This window comes from Dreissena polymorpha, chromosome 7 (genome assembly GCF_020536995.1).
Source record: "Dreissena polymorpha isolate Duluth1 chromosome 7, UMN_Dpol_1.0, whole genome shotgun sequence".
In the NCBI taxonomy this organism is placed as follows: domain Eukaryota; kingdom Metazoa; phylum Mollusca; class Bivalvia; order Myida; family Dreissenidae; genus Dreissena; species Dreissena polymorpha.
The window spans coordinates 32,756,168-32,779,359 of NC_068361.1; the positions used below are offsets into that span (position 1 = coordinate 32,756,168).

Consider the following 23,192-nt stretch of genomic DNA (forward strand, 5'->3'; position numbering starts at 1 on the left):
TTTTCGTAACCTTCATTTTTTTTTGCATAATTTTTTTCGTTCCCAAAATTAGTGTACTCAATTTTTTTTCGTACCCACATACACAGTTGTGATGATGTACATCAACTTAAATTGATGCTTGTATAAATCCATCCTCTTCAAAAGCATCGTCACACCAGTACTGTCAGTACTTTGATTTATTATTGCGGGCATAAGGATGGAATCAAACAAATTATTTACCTAGTTGCAACTGTCTTATAGATTAGCACACACACACACACCCCATTATACAGCTTTATTAACGGTCAAAATACACAGTTGACACAGGTACATCTGACGGGTCTACTCCCAGCGCCTATGGAATGACTTTAAGGGTATCATTGGTTAACTTGCCTGCAGCCCACAGAGTGTAAAGGCGCGCTGAAAAGAGCAGACATTGTGTTAGTTCGACATGTTCAGCTTTCAATATGACTAAAATATCGAATCATCAATGCACAATCATCAATCACAATTGTTAAATAATAAATCGTGTCGATAAAACGTGTATCACTAAACTTGTTTAAAATACATCTTGGTATGTTCTTACGGATCCAGAATATGGTTTAAATTTTGCTTTTAATTATGCCGGGTCCGAATCCCAGTACAGACATTGTTTTTTCTAGTATTCAACTTTTTTTGATTGCATTTTTATTACTTTGGCGTGTTCTAAATATTATAGTTTGATGAGTAAACATAAAACAACATTACTCAACTGTGTGAACGAGAACTTTTAAATGGCTCAGAGATATACTCTCCTCACAATATCCAATGTAAAATCGCACACAAGAAATTGTATATATTTGCAGCCTGACACCATATAAAATGCGTGTATGTCTAAGTTTATTTACATGTCATTGCTGAGTCTTCACGACTACATTATGTGCTGACATGCAGCATATATACTGTGTGTATGTCATAGTTTATTTACAGGTCATCCCTGATTCTCTGAGACTACATTATGTGCTGACCTGCGCCATTTATACTGCGTGTATGGCACAGTAGTTTTACCGGTCATCGCTGAGTTTTCACGACTACCTTATGTGCTGACCTGCGCAATTTATACGGTGTGTACGTCAGAGTTTATTTACAGGTTTACTATACTATACCAAAGCTTATTATTATATACGATACGTGCACAGGTTAATATAGGACGTAACATTACGCACATGCATTAAACCCAGTTTTACCAGAACGAGACTCATGTACCATACCCCTGAGGATCTTGCATTCGCCGTAGTTACAGGCTCCGTCTCCGCAGCAGACATCGCAGATCAAGCTTTCATGTAGGCACTCTGGTGTAGAACTACCCGCACAACGACGGATATCTTCGAACGCCCTCTTCATCAATAGTCTACATATCTGAAACAGAGTTTGAAATAATCTTGAAGCTTTGTTAATGATTCCATATTAACAGTTAAACATTATATTGCGCTTTAATGTTCTGTTTGAGTCATCTGTTTTATTTTTCGATGTCTAGCACTTTTTGTGCTGCTATAGGAGTTGTGCCCGGCTGTGATTTTTGGACTTTTATGGCTGATATGAGCCTCGCTCTGCGAAAATGGGGTTTAATGCATGTACGTAAAGTGGCGTCCCAGATTAGCACATGCAGTCCGCACAGGTTAATCAGGGGCGACACTTTCCGCTTGTATGATATTTTTCGTCTACAGAATGTCTCTTCTTATAAAAAATCCGGTTTGGGCGGACAGTGTCGTCTCTGATAAACCTGTGTGGTCAGAACAGGCTTATCTGGGACGACACTTTACGCACATGTTCTAAACCACGTTTCATAGGACGAGGCTCATATGAAAATGAGTGCGTCAATACATGTACCTTTTCTAGTACTGGGTCTGTGGTTAGAATAGTATTTTTAATATTATAGAACGAATATTACTTTCGATGAAACGAAATAGCTTGATTACACCCAATGTCAGCATAACTTTATTACGTTTAGTATAAACGCTCTTTCATAGAATTCTCTGAATAAGATAGCAACGATCTCATCATTACTCCATTACTCGTCTTCTTTTTGAACGAATTACCTTTTACGTATATACTAGTATTCACGTATTAGCATTAGCAGAGTACACTGACTAAGCCTTTAAATTATTCAATTTGTGTATATCAGCAAACGCGATTGTCATTGTAGACGAATGTTCCTCTATTATGCATTCATTAAACTGGACAAACATAATGACAAAGGTAGGTAAAAGAAACAGTTTCAGAGGCTTGTCTGATTAATTTGGCACTGCACGTTTATGTTAATCTTATAGCAATACATTCTCAGATGCGATTGCGCTATTTGTATGTATAACCATTAACTGTATCACGACTCACGTATTTGTTCTGACACCCGTATCTGAACGTCGTAGCCGATCCTGGGTAGTACACATTGTGGGCAAAGCAAACCTGACAATACAAACACGCATGCAATAGTAATAATATGATGTGTCACACAGATTTACACATAAGAAAACATAACTTTTTGAAATCTCTGATATACGAATATGCAAGAACACCATAGTCATGGTCAAGCAATAATTAATGCAAACGTTACTAACATGTTTGGAAGTTTGAACATGACAATGGAGAAATACAGTATTTAATGTATTGTGTTATGTTAAATCATAAACTTGGCTCGGCTGAATGCGTCGCTTGTGTTTTTTTAATGTCACATTAGTAAATTGTTTACGGTTTAATGTATTCTCTAAAGCATTGATGTCCGGTTCACATCCGTTTAATGAAAATAGATTTGAGTTTTATTCTTTTATTTGGATCACAATTCTAATTTTCTATCGTAAACCTCCATCGTGGTTTCTAATGATGATAAGAAGTCGCGCTGAAAACTCAAAAAGAGGTTCCATCCATAAAAAGTTACCTGGTCTGTGTCACACGTAGTAAGAGTGATACAGTCATTAGGGTCGGCGATTGATGTCAGGTCAGACTTGGATGAGTCGCAGAAGTAGCATTGAGATGTGTTCGTATTTTCTAAAAGCACGTGTATATAATTACATAAATAATTAACTTTGCAAACCAGCGTATGGTTTGGTACCTGCGGACAAAACAAATGAAATTTGTACATCTATTGAACAAATATTATTCAGCTTTGACTTGTAATTAAACTACTTTTGTTATTAGTTTTTTCGTCATATAATTGTTATGGTTAATCAAATGAACCATGACACTATTGTTTTTTTCGAGGGATGCAACTAGGTATTACGAGAAGCGTTCAAGTATGAGTTGATGTGGACGTTTTTTTCAGACGGCATCGCGATAATCAGGAGGAACCGACAGTCGTGGGTATATTTAGATTTAAAGGGATCTTTTCACGCTTTGGTAAATTGACAAAATTGAAAAAAGTTGTTTCAGATTCGTAAGTTTGGTTTTAGTTATGATATTTGTGCGGAAACAGTAATACTGAACATTAACCATGCTCTAATATAGCCATTATATGCATCATTTGACGATTTTAAAACCTAAAAATTATAAAGCGTTGCAACGCGAAACGATTGAATAATTTGGAGAGTTCTGTTTTTGTCGTTAAATTTTGTGAAACTACGAAGATTGCTTATATAAGGTATAAAATACGTCAAGAATGTGTACTCGGCGGAATAGCTCAGTAGGCTAAAGCGTTTTTACTTCAGGACTCTGGCAGGACTTCAGGGGTCACTGGTTCGAAACCTGCTCTGGGCAATGTTCTTTTCCTTTTTTTAATTTTTTTCTTGATTTTTTACTGGAGCTTTTATGATCCAATGTTTACATTTATCAATATAAAGCATTTAATGAATAAGTTAAAAAAATGCCAAAATCTGTGAAAAGGCCCATTTAAGTTTTATACTGTTACCCGTTAAAATCCGCTCAGTTGGCATGCATTTATGAAAAGCTTAACATTGAAAGTGTAATTATATACAATTATACAATAATGGTTGTTAGGGAGTCACAATACGCAGCGGCATTACTGTCCCATATGAGGAGTCGTTGTATTCGTTGCATAGAGTTTACAGACGTTTTTGGTGAAATGTGTTTAGTTAATGGACATAATAACATGTATTTTTTCGAAAGTTATTCGCTGTATTCAGAATGTATTTGCGAGCTGGCTTAATAGAAGATAAAACTACATATATCTTCGACAAAACAAGAACGTCTGTACAAAGGTTTGGTGGAGTTAAATAATTATGCGTGCTTATGCAAAGAATTATGCGTGTTTTGTGCAAAGAATTATGCGTGTTTTATGAAAAGAATTATTTGTGTTTTATGCAAAGAATTATGCGTGTTTATGCAAAGAATTATGCGTGTTTAATGCAAAGAATTATGCGTGTTTTATGCAAAGAATTATGTGTGTTTTATGCAATGAATTATGCGTGTCTTCTGCAAAGTACACATTCAGGCAAATAATATGTTCACATCTTATTGGGAGTATTTCGTACAATTCTTAAACATATTTTGAACATGCTAAAGATCCTTGCTTATTGGATTGTCAAAATATTGAAAGATAAGCACAAAAGGGCACATATGCGCAAAAAACCTTGTTCAAACATTAGAACTATGAACTGAGTAAAAAAAACATCATTGGTGACGTGATATGGGTTAAATTTACAATTGAAAACGAAGTTAGTCAAAAGGCAACGGTCCGTAAGAGTAAATAATGTAATTATGCAATATTAGTTATATATCAATGTTTCGTTCTTAAGTTTGCTAGACCTAAAGGAAAATTCGTAAACACAAAGCTTTGCAAGACTAAAGTTCTTCACAAACTCAAGACATATTGCAAAAAAAGAGGACACGGTGCATATATGTCAATGTCATATTTCTGCATGACAATACGTCATCGCAAAAGGGGCGCATGTTTTTAGTTAAGTTTTTGTTAATGAATGAAAAGGTTGGAGTGCTTCCTAAATCTCTGAATAAAGCTAAACCTTCCCCTTGTGACTTCTTTTTATTCCAGAAAAAGCTTAAAGGCAACACATTTCACATGTCCAGCGCAAATACGTCGGTAATCCATTTTCATGGTGTAATCATATGCGAATATATCGTAGCAAATCAATACAATATGAAAATGCTTTTAACCGTGTGATCAGAACTTAGAATGTTGAACATCTTTGTAAAGAGTAAATACTGTAATTGTACTCATTGAAATGCTATTGAAATCCATCAATGATACATTGTTATTTGAGTATATACTTTCATATTTGAACGCAACTTGACTACTTTCGCAGGGATTGGTTTTAAGGGATTAATAAAGATTTTTTAAAGCAGGAGGCAAACGACTCCGCGCTTGAAATTTGTATTGGTGAAATTAAATTTTTAGGGGTGGAAATACTGAAATACATTGTTATTTCTTTCTGCATATTTGTTAAATGCTCTGAAATGTTTCTAGTAAAGACTTATCTTACTGGTGATATTATATAATAAATTATGCAACGCAGATAATTTACACACGTGAGTTAATCTCAAAATGCTGGCATCTAAATGAAGTATTCTAAACATATTTGATAAACATATGTTGGCAACTTAAAAAAACAACATCTTGATTAGCATATATATGTATATATAAAAGTAATTACCCTGTCTAAGTCCACACAAACGTCTGTTACAGTCGTCTTCGTTTGAACAGCATCTGATAACATGGAAAAGTGTGTTTATTAACATTAAAGCCTCATCAACACTGAAAGTCTACGAATATTTCGTACAATATTACGATATCCAAACATTTACGAGTGAACTCGAGATAGGCTTCGAGCAGCTCATGAGAACTACATCGTGCTTCTGATGCTGCATTAAGCCAATCTCTCATTAGCTCATAAATGTTTGGATATCGTCGAGAGAAATTCACATGGAATATATAGTCACACAAAAATTAAAACGAACATTTTTAATCTCGTTTAATATATGGTTTGAAACCACATATAGCTTTGAACTTTTGGGCTATAGCTATAAAGTACACTGTATTTGTTTTATTTTTTACATGAAATAATTTTGAAATAGGACTTTAATATAATTTTTTATGTAGGATATACAATTGGATCCTAAATTATGAAAGTAATTTCAGACGCACACGGTTAAAGGAATAATAAATCTTAATACCAATTGAGTTTAAAGTTGACATTTTGTATCAAGAGCATAATGCAAAAACTCAACAAACACATGCTTTTGTGCATGTATAAATATATTTACAAATATAAAAACATATATAATCCGGAGATTCATATATAAACGTTATCAGCACAAATTTGCATTAATAGTTTTACTTGATTTCGTTTTAATATAAAGAAATGAAACGGTTCGTTGTTGATTCGAATATTTTGTCGACACCAGCGAAATATACCTGGTTTCGAACGCTTGGTATACCTTAAAACATACTCGATCGAGGGGATTGTATGTGCATGATAAGTTTTAAATGGGTGTAAAGACATGACCTGTAACCTTGTGTACCTTCTTGGAACTTGAAAAGACTCGTATTCTAAAATGGTGAACATTACACAGATATTTATTAGATAGCATTGGTTCTCGATGTGGTATATGCGTCAACCTGCCACTAAGCATCGACATATCATACAAGTTCTGTGAAACTATAAACAAATACATTTTCATTAAAAGGTCCCTTGGTATTTACTCGTTTACATTGAAATCAAATAGATTTCTTTTTATGTCCCCAGTATATACTGGGGGAAATTTTGTTTTGCCATGTCTGTTGATTTGTTTGTTGGCTTGTTGGTTTGCGTCAAACTTTAACATTTTCCATTACTTTTGCAATATTGAAGAGAGCAACTTAATATTTGGCATGCACGTGTATCCCATAGAGCTGCACATTTTGAGCGGTGAAAGATCAAGGTCAATGCTATTCTTCACGGTCAGAGGTAAACAAGAGACGTGTTTGTCAGAAACACAATGCCCCCTAATGCACCGCTTTTTTTACCTTTGACCTTGAAGGATGACCTTGACCTTTCACCACTTAAAATGTGCAGCTCCACCAGATACACATGTGTTAAATATTAAAAAAGTTATGAAAATTTATGTTTTTTATATTTTGACCTTTGACCTTGAAGGTTTACCTTGACCTTTCACCACTCAAAATGTGCAGCTCCACAAGAAGTAAATAAGAGATTGATATAATTTTTATTTTTTATTTTTGACCTTTTACCTTAAGTGATGACCTTGACCTTTCACCACTCATAATTTGCAGCTCTACGAGATACACATGCATGCCAAATATGAAGATACTGTGTTCAATATTAAAAAGTTGTGATAAAACTTTAACGCAGGTTAAAAAATACAATGATATTTGACCTTTGACCTTAGAGGATGACCTTGACCATTGCTTTTCACCACTCAAAATGAGCAGCTGTATGAGATACACGTGCATGGTAAATATCGAGTTGTTATGTCCAATATTGCAAAAGTTATTAAACTTTAACCAAGGTTAAAGTTTTGGACAGACAGACAGGAAAAAACAATATACCCCCGATCTTTTGATCCGGGGGCATAAAATATGGGTCAAAATGGTCAAACTTTAACCTTTGACATAACGTTTGCAATATTGAAGATAGCAACATCATATTTGGCATACATGTGTTTCTCATGGAGCTGCAAATTTTGATCAAGGTCAAGATGAGGTCATCCTTCAAGGTCAAAGGTAAAAAATATGGGGGACATAGTGTTTCACAAACACATCTTTTTGCTCTTGTAGTGATGCTTCTGATTTTCTTAATCAAAATGTTAATCAATTATAATTTAATATCTAGGAATTACGTTATTTATAAGAAACATTAAGTAATAACTGATACATAATTAGAAATGTAACTGTTAAGTTAGAAGTGCGGATATATTGCAGGTGTATGGCGAATACAATTACCTTAAAGCGTATGGGATTTAGTGGATGGAAGAGGACTTACTGTGAGCAGCTGAAGAGCTCCTCCCGCTTTCCTATTGCACCAGCTGTACCCCCTTTGCATTGCTTAAAGTACCACGACAGCAAATAATATAACACAACATTTTAACTTTGTTTGACTGATCATTTGAAAAAAAGCACCTACAACATGAATTACCTGTAATTAATTCTGCATATTTCAAATTTATAAGCATTTATATTGAAATTAGCCGTGTTAAACAAACTTGTTTGCTTAATATTTGTTCTTTAAAATAATAAGTATTATAATACATATTATGCATGTATACATATTACTGAACAAATATATTCAATTCAATGTTTTATTTTAGTGGTTAGTCTCATCCATTTCATGTACATACTTATTACAAAGCATGAAAACATTCATAAAAACATGTAAATGGTCATTCTATGTAAGAATTATAAGAGACTATGAGTAGTAAAATGTTTCCTAGTTTTCACATACTTGTTCTTTATATACATATATAATTTAAAAGTTGGGTTACCATTGCTAATACATAATTAAAAACTGCCATAAGATATAATGAAGTAAAATACTGACACTGCAAACAAAAGTGGCACTAACGCCCATTGTATAAAATGGTTTAAGAAATCGATTATCAACTCTGACCAGGTCGGAAATGAACTGATAAGCAATGGTTACCTAAGCTTAGATACAAACTAACAGACCCTGTTGACTAAGACTATAGTGACATTGCTTACATTTGAAAACAATATACATTTTAAACCTGAACGGTGACGCCAGACTGAGTTCAGAGAGACATATTTAGCAGAACAGACATCAAGCACATACTTATTCCGAAGGAATAAGCAAGCCTACCCAGTTTCCCATAAATTCTGTGTGACTTTATACAGGATTTGGTTTCCTCAGTCTGGGTGCACACCATTTAAGTGAGTTATTTTGCACTAACTAGCATGTTACAACTGTGCATATAATAATAATCAAAGTACTGACAGTACTGGTGTGACAATGCTTTTGAACAGGATTGATATAAAAGCATCTATTTAAGTTTATCTACGTCACCACAATTGTGTATGTGGGTACGAAAATTTTGGGTAGGAAAAAAATGGGTACAAATATTTTGGATCTAACAATTATGCCAAAAAAAAATTAAGAATGTAAAAAGATTTGGTTACGGAAAAAAATTGGGTAGGAAAAAAATTGGGTACAAAAACAAATTTGGTTACAAGCAAAAATTTGGGTACGAAAAAAAAATTGGGTACGAAAAAAATTGGGTACGAAAAATGTAGGGTACGAAAAAAAATTGGGGGTACGGGGAAGTAGTACTCGTGGGGAACTTGATCCTTTCAGCGTAACTGGGAGGCGGGTTACATTCTCGATCAAATATAACAAGAAATATCTTTAAAAAGGTATTCGACGTGTATTTTCTGTACCACTTGTCTTAAAAAAATGTCTGTTACAGTAAAACGTTAGTGGGTTATAACATTACCTTTCAGCATATAAATTCAAAACTTGACATGCTCTTTAATTACACCATGCTCTTTAATGTCACACGTATATCATACCAAACTTTATATTTCGTTGTTTCCTTTCCTAAGTTAATGATGCTATGTGTATGGACGTGATTTCACACTCCCATGTGCATGAACATATACTTTTTCTCTTTTGATTATTGTTCTTTTTCTCTAATTCAATAAGCTTAGGCATGTTTGTTTGTTAAGTACGGCAATAATTTCATGATGATTCCCGATATAAAGTGGGTATGAGCATATACTCGTAAGAGCACTTGAATACGTGAGTTCGCCCATAAACACGTCATGGTATGTTTAACTAAATCTCCGCGATATGACCTAATATGTGTTAAAAACAGCAAACAATATCCAACAAACGAATGAAATGTCAAACATAGTATGTGCACTGATGTGGCTCTGTAATTTATGTTTGAAAAGGTTATAAAATATGCCAAATGAGAAAGCACGCAGAAGAGCGAGTATCACAGATAATATGATACGGCTATTATGCTGTTTATATACCATAGTCGCTACAACGTTTACAAATGACAGGTTCAAAATAATTCATTTTCTTTACACTCCTGATCGCGTTGAAAGTTAATTACAGAGGAAAGCCTCTAAACCGGATCCTCTTTATACCGGAATCCTCTCTAAACCGGACAAATTGTCCGGTCTCATTTATCCCCTATAATACCATGCGTAAAATATCTCCTCGAGACCGGTATCCCCTCAATTCCGAATTCCGGTCATTATTTGGATCAAAATTGGGTCATTCCATACGTAATTGTACCCCTCTAAACCGCTCAGAGCCGGTTTATCGCACCTCAGACCTAGTGTCGAAAAGTTGTGAATAGCGCATTAAAGACGCGTGAAATTAATAAAGGTGGTCGAAAATTTGTAAACTGTAAAAATCGCAAACCAATTTTAAAGATACTTGCACTGTGTTTTATATAACGATCAATAGAGGGGATAGTACTGATTATAATTACTGATAACAAACAGAGTTCTTTAGTGTGTTTTGTTGTTGATGTAGGAAGCCGTGTTAAATTGTAATAATCTTAATGCTATTATATTTTGTGTAGTTTATTACAAATTCTAATTAAGTGTCATATGAAATGGTGATTTGCAGAGTTCTTGAAGCAGTTGAATTTAGATATTCATTTAGATTTTCAAATTGGTAATTAAGATAACTAAGACTAAAAATGTCCGAACCTCCTTCTCAGCAAAAGTGCGTGGAATTGTCTCTTGAAGACAAAATCAAATTAATAAAAGAATCAGAGATGTTCCCTAAATCTACACTCAAGGTTCTGTCAGAGAAATATAGGGTAGGAAAGTCGACGATCGGGGATATCGTGCGAAAATGGTCTGCATACATATCTCATTGGGAAAACTCTTCATCAAACAAAAGTCGTTTTAACAATGAAATGAAATTTAGAAACATCAACGAACTTGTATGGGACTGGTTCTGTATTGTAAGGGCTAAGTCATTGCCGATCTCTGGTCCGATCATACAGGAAAAGGCACGGAGCTTTGCTAAGTAACTAGGAATTCGTGACTTTAAAGCGTCTAATGCGTGGCTGTGTCGTTGGAAGATGTTTTTCAGTGTAAAAAGAAATTAAATTCACCTAAAAAATGCATACATGTGTAAAATTGTTTGTTTTTCAGGTTGCACTGTTTGTTTTTTTTGCTGTGAATGATATTGCTTTCAAATCAATAGATTAAGTGACATGTGTTGTTCTTATGTGATGCAGTATCAATAAATGTTATATGTAAATAAACTATTAAATTTTGCTGAAAGTGTTTTTCAGCAATGTAATTGAGCCTCTGAAAGTAAATTAGACAAAGTCCCTCTATACCGGATTCCTCTCTAAACCGGAATTTTCTCTTGGTCCCAGGGATGTCAGGTTTTGAGGGGTTCCACTGTATACACGTTTAAATTCGCAATTTACTTACTGAATCACGACAAATGTCAAATACCATACAGAAAATGCGTAGTTGTTTCATTGATCTATAAACATATAATGGATTGAATATAACTGATCTAAAATTTACGTGTTCAAGCTATTATTAAATCTTTTCCCAAAATATGCTGTCCTATTTATAGCTGAGCTTCCTATACCTTTATCAATGATAATCAGAGAGGTATGCCAATTAGAAAAATCGAGCGTTCTCAATCGGACTGGCTCGGTCTTTTACCTAGGTTGCCATTGTGAAGAATATTTTCATGATATGATAACTTAGACGATGCTTCGCAGCATCGTCAAAAAGGAAAAATACTCCAAAGAAGGTTTAATTAAAGTTTTAAACCTATTTTGAGTAGATGTATTTTTTCCTTTCATGAAGAATAGAATAGCAGATTCTTTGCATCAACATACAACGGACAGTGAAAGAGTACATGTATTTCATCCTCGATCTTATCTGTACAATGGAAACAAGTTCTATTACATAGCTCTATATTTTCATACTGACCGGTCTTTAACCTAAGCGGCGCAACATCATACATAAACTTAGTTAATTGAATGGTATTTTACCACTAAAATATGTTTTAGTACCAAAATATACTTTAAATAGTTTATAAGTCCTTAATTTATTACGTCCTATGCCCTTTTGTCCAGATTCTCTATTAACACAATTTCTCTATTTAACAGTTTCCTTTGTTAATAACTTATATCACTCTATATCAATTATAACATGTTATTATCTAATGGTATATCTACAATATACGACATATTAAGATAATTTATACACACCTTTAATCTTGTGTACCCATTTCGAACAGATATTGTTTTGTCCAATTATACATTTTCTTGTAAATTCTAGAGTCATCCATATTCACCGTTCTACAATGCTTTCTACAAACAGATCCTAATTGTTTAACTATTGGTGGTGTCAAGCCTATTTCACCCCAAAACAGCCGCATTGGCGTGTATTTACCAACACCAAGATTGTACCGCATAGCTCTATTCTGAACAACGTTATTGCATGAGTAGGATTTATCTCCCCATATTGGCGCGCTATAATTAATTATGGGCCATATCGTGGACTAAAACAGTATTGTAAAGGTTGAAAACCCGAAGCCTCCAAAAGCTTTACATTTAGAAATTACTAAACCCAGTGCTCTATATGCAGACTTAGCTACACTTTTTTGCTATTTCGTGGTAGTCTAAGTACTTATTTAAGATAAGACCAACGTATTTTTAACAATGTAGAATTTCTAAGTTCAGTCCAGCAATTTTAAACACATGTTCAGTTTTTTAAACACTTTTTGGTCTAAAATGAACAATCTTTGATTTATCACAGTTAACTAGCATTAAATTTCGTGAACACCAGGCAGAAAAAAAATCTAATAACAGTTGGAGGTCATCAGCATTTTTTTGCGAGCAGAACTATATCATCAGCAAAAAGTGAAATACATACTTGTTGATCATCTATGTCAATACCTACTCATAAGTTTCTCAAAAAGGATATCAAATCATTTATGTAGATATTGAATAGCACAGGGAACAAAGGACTGCCCTGCTTCAAGCCGCATTTGACGTCGAACCACTTTGAATCGAACCAATTTACTCTCACACAACATTTCACATCACTGTATAAGGACTTCACGGCTTGAAGCAGACGGCCCTGTAGTCCCTTATGCCTTAATTTCACAAACAAAATATATGTTTACAAATCGCATTACCGCAAGAGTAAGTCCTTGCTTATTTATAATATCTAAATTATTGTTTGTCACGGCATCACAATAAAGATCGTGGATATAAAGAGAGAGAAAATTAACGAGTTTCACACATGTATGCTAATACATAAACATCGATTCTAACCAAGCATCGAAATATACTAGTACACTCTGCAAAAGGTATGTTAATGTTTGCAGAAATTTACCAAATTTCTGTTAATAAGAAAATAATTAAACAACCCAGCACATAATTGCGTGGCAGCAGTTCAAGCAACGTACTTACTTCTCTTCCTCGGCAACCTCCTCGGTACACAGTATTGAACGTTTCCGTAACAACCTGGTCCATGTAGCATTCCTGTGAACGGAACACAACATCTGTCAATTAAAAGTGTCAATTTAACGGCATCGTTGTTTGTCTTATAAAGTTTGATTTTTACCATCATTAATTTAATATGTTGTCAATATTTTTAAGTAGTCTCTCGTACTAAGCACAGTGATGGGCTATTATTCAGAGGTTATTGGCAACCTGGTGTTTGATTATCATTGCCATCATGAGTCAAATATATCCTCCAGGTTTTCGGCCCACCGGCCATTATTTACGTGTTGGGGTGATAATCAACCAGATTGCCAATAATCTCTGAATAATTGTCCATCACTGTCTTTAATACGAGAATCTACTAAAGAAGACTCTGATCACTAATGTCTTAAACACGTTTGTTTTCGTATACAGAGCAATGTTATTAAAATCGTATCCCGTATTTTAGTATACATTTATACTATACTATATATTTTAGTTTAAAAAAATAAGTCGCAAAGTAATTGACCCTTTGTTCTAGTATAACTATTTGTGACCTCATGAATATTTCTATTAAACTAGCTACATGAGAATAACTCAATACAGTATTTTGTGAATAAAATAAGAATTTTTGTTACCAAAAAACATTAAATATAAAGTTATTATGTTTTTACATTAAACACAATCATTTACAGCGTTATTTTCAACATGATCATGAATTTATATAAGGTCAAACTTTAAACGTTAGAAAACATGTGGTTGTGTTCATTATTTTCTTAACTGGTCAATGCTGACACATGTCTAAGTACTACCCAGTAAGTTTAATATTCGATAAAATAAGAATGTTAAAAGCTGTATCATATGTTCCCAAGAGATCTGATCAATATTAACATTTATTCTTAATCGAAGTTCCTACGTATGCATGTTGTCTTAGCAACATGACATGGATCGAGCACATCTTCAAGATTAAACTGGGTAGCTAGATTTACATCTCAAAATAAATTCTTCAACTTTTTATAAAGGAAGGGTAGAACGAACGATTTAACGTTTTTCAGAGATGTAGATAAGACATTGGCAGCTTCTTCTTCTGATATATCCCGACTTTACCATATCTCGCGCGTCACGGGATTTCGCAAGGCCTGAAGAAAAAGCGGGTAAAATCAACAAACGTAAGAGCGAATTTAGAGCGAGTACCATGCTTGGATTTGTCTATATTATTTGTCAATTGCTGTGTAGTGTTATCACCAGACCAGTTCAGTAACCAAGCAACATAATAGGAGGTTACGGTAAGAATCGTAACAAACATTACTGCATTTTTACGCTATTTTCTGAAGCGACACATTTGGCTTCAATGTCAGTAAACTTGTGACAACTAAAACGAATAAAAGTATGCTCTGCAAATTATTGAATTTGACATTTTTTAAAGTGCTGATTCAGTTTAATGGCTACCCATTATTTCATATTGATATTCTTTTAAATCATGTAATTACGCTAGATTGTATTTACCCCCTTTTGCAGATGCATGCCAAAGCGAATTGGATTTTCCATCTAAACTCTTAATAATTAAAGCGACTACAACTTCTATTATAAACTATGGATCACATCATATGTGGTATCATGCTCAAGTGCAGATTAAGTTTTATGGTTGCCCATACTTGATTGTGATAAACCTTTAAATGACATTTTGCAAGTTTTAATTTACCCCAGTTGTCACATACTCGCTTTCAGCAATTTTGGTTTTCCATCAAGACGTGCATATTTCGGGTGATATAAACTACAAAAGGGTGCATTGCATCATATTATAACTAATATTTTGTACAGTGCTGTTGTTATTGTATTTTTCTCCTTAGTTTCATAGTTTTATCCCTTTACATAAGAAAATTACACGAGATTTTATTTACGCAATTTTGTGGGTGCATTCTTTAAGCCAAAATGTGTTTCCCTCTAAACTTTCATAGTTTCAGCGACTAAAATTGAAAACATATACTATGAATCATATCATAAATGTTTCAATTTATCTAGTTTTTAAGATATTTACTTTCAGCAATCTGGATTTTCTGCAATAACCTTGCATATTTTGAGTGACCAAAGCTAAGAAGGGTGCATTGCATTATATTATAACTTATATTTGTATACATTGCTTATTGCACTTTATGTATTTTCACAGTTTCATAGTGATATTCCTTTGGTAAAGAAAATTACACCAGATTTTATACACCCCATTTTTGTGTGATGGATTATCCGTGTATATTGTGTTCAATGAATGTGGGTCCGAGGCAGCAAGCAATTGAATGCGATAGTTGTCAAAAATGGCAACACCGAACATGCGAAACCGGTAAGTACCATTCATGTCATTTCATACTATAATATAATAATAAAGTACAAGCACTGTGCTTGAAAAGATGTATAAAACAGATGAGCACAAAGTACAAGCACTGTGCTTGATTGAACTACAATGTAAATATCTTGTAAATATTAAAATAAAAAATAGTATCTCAGCGCGGGAAAGTATACAAATGACGATACAGCGGGAACGCTAGCTTTTAACTTAGGAACTTTCGGCCAACAACATCTAAATTCATTACACATCTACTATCACTTGGAACCCATTTAACAATAACATATAATAAAATAAAAAATAGTATCACAGCGCGGGAAAGTATACAAAAGACGATACAGCGGGAACGCTAGCTTTTGACTTAGGAACTTTCGGCCAACAACATCTAAATTCATAACACATCTACTATCACTTGGAACCCATTTAACAATAACATATAAACGACAAGAAGAAGGCGGACTTAAGGATGGGAACGTAAATAACTGAATCTTAATATAAATCGGGGACATTTAATGATCGACGACTGCTTATTAAATTTAAAAGTGATGGCCGCCGCTGTTTAATCTCCAACTTAACAAGGACAAGCGACTCAAGCTATCCCAGGTGTATGACAGTCTCCTCGTATCACGTCACCCTTCACCGGTCATGTGACTGTTACGTCAGTTAACCAGTGATCAGCTGATACAGAAGATATGGTATCTTCGAAAATTCAAAAGTAAATTAACCGGCTATGAGTCCAAGAACTTACTCAATCATTGCTGAATATGTTTGCTCGGTGTATTGGTATTTGGTAATGAATTATGAAGTTATATAGAAATGCCTTTCAACTGTAAAATCTATGTTCAAGTATTATTGTATGGAATGGACTAAAATTGTTACTTTGAAGGTTATTACGAGACCGTATGATCACACATGGTTTCATATGCTCGAGCCGGGCCATATATCATATAATATAGCATTATGCACATAAGAGGGCGTACCTTTAAAATTTAGATTATGCTTCTATACAAAATGTCCTCGATATCCAAATATGCCTTTCATTACTTTTGTACATTCTGGAGTCTCATACACAACTGACAGATGGCCTGCACAAATTCACTATCACAATGTTCATCATAATCGCTATACCTAGAAGTAAATCCATATTTAAATCCTCGTCATCACATGACACAAAATCCGTCTAAGACATGGTGAAGATACACAGAAAAGCGACTACATTACGATACCGAGATGCTAAATATCGGATAATGGCACAGTGTACTGGTCTGAAGATTTCTATTTGATTACTCTAGGTGGCAATGTTCTAATTGGTAAAATCGTGCATTATATTTAGCGGTAATAAAAGAGAAAAAGAACACAAACATTTAATTAAATCAGACCAAAATAATTGCTCAAATTTGTTCACAGCTTAGTTCAAATTTAATCCCAGGTAACTGGCATTCGGATTAATCTAATTAAAATGAAAAACAAACATCTAATTAAAACAAACATTATAAGTTGTTTGTCGTAAGATTCTGATCGCTCCTTTATTTGAATATTTTATCGTATTTCAAAGGCATCCTTAAATACCGGTTATCATTGGGGTTTTTTTCAAACTGGAGACGGATATAATCGCTAAATAAAACAATTTGGTATATGATTTATTTTTATTGACACATTACAATTGTATGATAATACTGCATTCATTCTCATTTTGATAATACGTAAAAGTTAATTTGTTTCCAATCACAAAACCTGGAACGCGAAATCGTTTTTCAGAAATGTTGATAAGCGTATTAACTACCGTGGCAACCGACAAACAGGTGCGCGCTTAGAATTATCTCGCCGAAACCACGCGAGGTGCGAAAGTTTGCCGATTTTGCGCGAGCTGCCTATCTCTGTTATCTACGTCTCTGTTTTTTTGTAACAATGAGACTTCGTGTTTGTTTCGGTCTTAGTGCTCTTGATAGTTATTTCGTCAATATTCAATAGCGACTGTAGACGCCGTCTTGGAAAAAAGTGTAACGTATTTGCCTATAATGCATAATTGCCGAGATGTCGGTGTCAAAACACACCGGGTTATTGGGGTAAGCGTTCCATACATGTACCAACCACTTGTGATATGTCTATAGTAATAATATAATATTATTACTACCACTTTATTACTTAATACATAATTTGCTCTATGCATTTACACGCACGCCAATTACAACAATGAAATTGCTAAGACAGACAATTGAACACTTCATAAGATACAGCAAGAATAATAGTCGGTCAAATATGCCATACTCAAGTAAAGAGATGAACAAATTTGTTTATATTTCAAACAAAATCTACCCTTTTTTGTTGTGCCAACCCTTAACTTTGTTTGATGATTTACATGTTGAGATTTTTATTATTTTTGCAAAATTCACTGAGATAAATATTTAGTCTGAGATCCTGTTTTGCTAAATTCAATTAAATTCAATTAATTTTAACGTAACTAAACTTTCCTTACGATAGTTCAACCGACTTAAAGGATGTCTGAATTTCATTGCATATTGTTATTAAATTGGAAAACAAAATCACAATTTAACTGTAAACAAAGGTCACCAAACCTATTAAACCTATGTTTATGACGACAGCAAATAACTTTTCGATAAGTAATTAGTTTTAAGTTGATTACGGCATACATGTTTCGATACTTAAAACTCAGTTTTTGTCGAATCCATTTTTATGAATTTTCAATCGAAAAGACTAAACCAAATCAGTGTGTTTTATCGAATAGAGATTGCTGTGTAGTGTTTTATGAAATTCATGTGTTGATGTATGTTACTTTGTAAACAAAGCCTTACTTACCTTATTATTATGTACGTTATTTGGGGTCAACAATTGATTTGAAATAACCTTTTGCAATTCATATATCTGCAAACGTTATTAAGAAAATAAAAAGCCGAGATCGGCTATCACTGCTTCACATTTGTGCTCTTACAAAAAGTTTACCTGATCATTGTTTTACGTGCAATACCTACACCGTGTGAAGTCAATTTATTTCTATGCAATAGAATGACCACAATTCTGATGAGTTCCTAGTTATATTAACTTACACCATGACCTTCCTACGATCCTACGAGATGTATGACTATGTGCATATGTTGTATTGCATTCTTTAAGAAAGAAACGCATTATAGTTTTGTTCATATGACCAATTCAATAACTGCGATTATTTTACGATTTGATCAATAATGACAAATCACGTTATAATACCTCGGTCCTGTTGTCGCATACCGCCTGCTTCGTGCAATCTCTAAGCTCAAATGCATTGTTGCATAGTCGACACTTCAGTTGATTCGCGTCTGGGATTTCCTGGCCAAACACTATATTGAAAATATTTACATGATATTTAGAAATCGCCACCGTGTATGGCATTACTTTCATGTATTTGGAAATCGACTTTCGTATGATCATCAATAAGCCTTATATAACCAATAGGAAGGAAGTGGTTTTCAACAAAGTAAAAAACAAACACAAGTAATATTATAAGCAGGGTCCTTAAATTAAATATAATATATACCGTGAACATTACTTATCGAAATATAACGTTCGGCAACCAGAACAATTAGATCTTTATGATAATAAGATGAATCTGAGAAAAATGGTACAATAAGATCGATCGTACAAAAGTCATTTGATTGCATTTGTTTGCATAATATACTTGATATTAACGAGAAGTGAAAGCATGGATATTTAACGCAAAATTGAAAAGCTCAAAAACGCAATCAAATTTGTTTTAAACACAAAAAAACATAACTTACCGCCAATCAAGAAGAAAGCGACCCCAATAACAAGTCTCGTACATGTATCTAAAATCATACATTTATCAAACCAAACATGAATTATTATTTTATATCATATTTAATTGAACGCGTTGGTCATATCCTTAACAAATGCAATACATAATGACAATGTCAGAGCTTAAATGAGTTCTTAATATACGTAGAGATAGACTAATAACGTTAAATTTATCAAAACCCCGAAAAATCCTATATTTCTCTGTGTGCGACGTATTTGTTGCTATTAAATACTTAAAATTGTTTAAACGTAAAAACAAATAGCACGCAAAACATCACGTTACGAGGTCATGACCTGTCGGTAACAAGGCGGGCTTCTTGAATAGTCGCGCGGCATTGCTGTTAAGAATTGCTTAAAATATTTTGCTTGTGATGAAAATTGAAATACACGCGAATATAACAACCATGTTAACAATCGAAAGTAAGGAAACAGAAACATAAAATGGACAATGTAATTGAGGGAGTGTTTAATTTAGTTATATCGTGTATATAGCTACTCATTTTTAGCACATTTATCATATACCACGCCAATGAGAGATTATGGCGTAGAAAAAGGATCAGACATGTAACAGAGACTGATCTCAAAGACTTGAAGCTATCAAAGTTACAATGGCAGATGAACCAGCAAAGCATGACAATACTACATCTGTCATCAAGGATCAATGATCACATAGTTCGAGAGGCAGGTAAGTCATTTCACAATCTTGTAAGTGCCTCAGGCGACATATACATAACAGCACACGTTGACATGTCTGTCATGGAACCTAGACAAATGCTAACTATAAAAGCAGTACACATGTTTGCGACACATGTACAACCCATTTTTCTAGACAAAACGACTTAATTTGGCCGCAAAAAATAAAAGACAAGTATACGTGCTCTGCGGAAGTGGCGACCGGGAGAACAATCAATAATGCCTTCAAAACGTCTGAGGACCACCCTTTACCCTTAATCTACGTAAAAGAATGGCGGGGGGGGGGCTGCAAGCATGCGAATCCTTTACCAGCTCCTCAGCACCGGCATGATCAAACGCACCGATGTCGAGTTCTACCTAGCTTACATTACAAAAATCTTTGACTTCACAAGGAATAACGAACTCAATATTGAGCATGGGTTTCGTTTGGTATTCTTTCCACACATACGGAACTTCAAATTCAAATCAAAACGCAACGTCACGCGACAAAAAAGAATTTTAGCATCGATGCAACCATGAGTAAAGTGTCGTATCATCATGGAATTTTTTTTAGTGCCCCTTTGAAACTAAGTATCGGTACCGTCACAAAGAAGCCTGGATACCCGCCAAGATGGACCAGTTAAGATTTACCCGATCTATGAGCCTGAATTTTTAAGCATTGAAGCAGGATTTACCTTTGGATGCTTGTGTTCGCGACTTCAGTCTCAATGGAATAAAGCTTGGTCTTAACATCGTCTACCCGAAAAAATATCGGAAAGTGATGAAATTAATAATTACCTATCGGTAATCAATGCTGATGCCCGCGCGTGTTGTGAATCCCAAATTTTACCAGTGATTAAAATGGACATTGTGAAGATTTCGATGAGACACCAAGTATTATTTCAGCTCTAGGTGCGATACTTTAGAAAGGGTCATCTAAGGTCATACTGATAAAACTGTAGCAGAACAAGCGGTTAAGTGCTAAACGATTACATAAGGACGGAACCCTTTAGATAACAAACGTTAAGATGCCGTGGGATACATATCAAATCAACCTAGCGTAATCGGACATTTTTTAGGGACTCTCATAAAATATTTATTTTCAATTAACGCCTTCCGTTTGATGCATCTTTGTCGCCAAAGTATTTCATCGTATAACACAAACCGCGAGTGCAATTATGGCTAGAAAGGGTTTCAAGTACATTATTTGTTATTTAGACGAATTATTATAATCGCTAAACCGTGCGACCAAACAAAAATGAATTACATGAATTCAGACGTCTGTTCCAGGGAATAAGATGACAAATAAATTATAACAAATTAGAAAAACCGTTCCAAAGATTATTATTCATTGGAAATACAGTAGGTTCCGAAAGTGATACCATTATAGACGAAAACACATCTGAAATACGTTAGGATTTAAAGCAAACACTTAATAGTAAAACGATTATATAGCGCCAATCCCAAAGTGTAATTGGGAAGTTAAAATGACTTTAACAGTGTATTCATTGTAATCGTACGTTTTTCAGAAGGCTGATTTATCGGTGTAATAAATAAGAGTAATCTTGGCATCGAACTCGCATTACATATTAGAAAGTTAATCAATAGCAAAGCGCATTTCCGAAGTGCCACTTACAAGCATGACAGACAGTCGTGAATGTCCAGACCAGCTAGACACAGTTTGGAATTGAATAAATGTGCCCACTATGCTAGCCCCGCTTTGTCTTTCACAAATAAGGTACTTGCAAGCCTCTTCGCGGAGACGTTTGTATTAATCATGTGAAATATTGTCTATGTGAACCGACAATGACCCCGGCAAAATTGGAATTCTTTTTGGCCATGCGGGCATCTTTCTGTCACAAGAATGACATTTCAGCAGGTTCTTTTATACTGTATGGATATTTGAAATCCACATGTAATTAATAATATATCAGTTTCGATTTACACACTCGAACAAATCCTATCCAACATATGTATATTTTTGTATGACAATTCTCAGCACAGTTACAATTTTAGTTTCAGACTCCCACATACTTTAGGGTAACGACCTTAAGAACTTTCATATGCACAATGGTTTATTACATACGTGTATGCATGGTAAAATTATGAAACATCGTATTTGCATTTTTGTTATGCACAGTATTCAATTTTGTCTTAATGGTAATGATTTGACTAAATATTGCTCGCTTAATAAGAAGGATTTTTTAGTTTTGTAGAATAAAGCTCCTGCTGTTTGTTTTGTTTAATTGTTATTAAATAACTTAATATCGTTTAAACATAAAACCATGCAGAGCGCCAAACCTCACGTGACAAGGTCATGACCGGTCGGTTACATGGTGCGGGCTTCTTGATTAGTCGAGCGCTTTTTTTGCTCGGAATTGCTTTCTACCTCCCTTACCCCTTTTTTTATTTTTATACAATAAGCTATCTGGTATGAAAAGTCGACCTTACCTAATGCTAACCCTGTATTTGTATTTACACGAATGGCATGCGCGCTATGGAATTGTGAGTGTATGTGTATGATTTAACTAGATGTTTAAGAATATCATTATGTAACATCAAACCACCCACACTAATTCTTACTTGATCTTAAAGTTTAACATCAAGACAAATTACATTTTAAAACACTTCAATGATGATGTTTTACTCACTCATTTTCGCATGCGTAGTTTTCTTCTGAAAATGTAAAGGAAACACCGCGTAAATATGTTGCATTAGCAAAGAAAACATGCATGATTCAAAATAAAGTTAAAGCTAGAAACAAAACGAACAAATCAAATAAACATATTTAACTCACTGCTCTCTGTCGACTTACAATTACCAGTGGACCTTCTCTTCGTGATACATTGAATGTAGATAAGAGACCGATGTCAAGTGAAATCGTGAGGTCTGATTACGTTATATATGTCAGTGAATCTTTATTCAGCGAAGAGGTCAGATAAAGGCTGCCTAGGTTGATAAGATTTCTACAAAAAAGTGATAAAAAGGCCTACGAATTAAATAAGAG

At 34.2% G+C, this 23,192-nt stretch overlaps 1 protein-coding gene across 1 annotated transcript; it reads right to left on the reverse strand.

Annotated features, from left to right (window-relative positions):
• Positions 1-261: 261 nt before the first annotated feature.
• On the reverse strand, positions 262-23,066 carry LOC127839420 (uncharacterized). Its single transcript, XM_052367782.1, has 11 exons — positions 22,983-23,066; positions 22,837-22,861; positions 19,477-19,524; positions 18,929-19,038; positions 13,354-13,425; positions 7,908-7,969; positions 5,580-5,632; positions 2,894-3,003; positions 2,353-2,424; positions 1,230-1,377; positions 262-399 (listed from the first exon to the last, which is right to left on the reverse strand). The coding sequence occupies exons 2-11, from the start codon at positions 22,838-22,840 to the stop codon at positions 335-337; spliced, it is 744 nt and encodes a 247-aa protein (XP_052223742.1). The 5' UTR covers positions 22,841-22,861; positions 22,983-23,066; the 3' UTR covers positions 262-334.
• Positions 23,067-23,192: the final 126 nt, after the last annotated feature.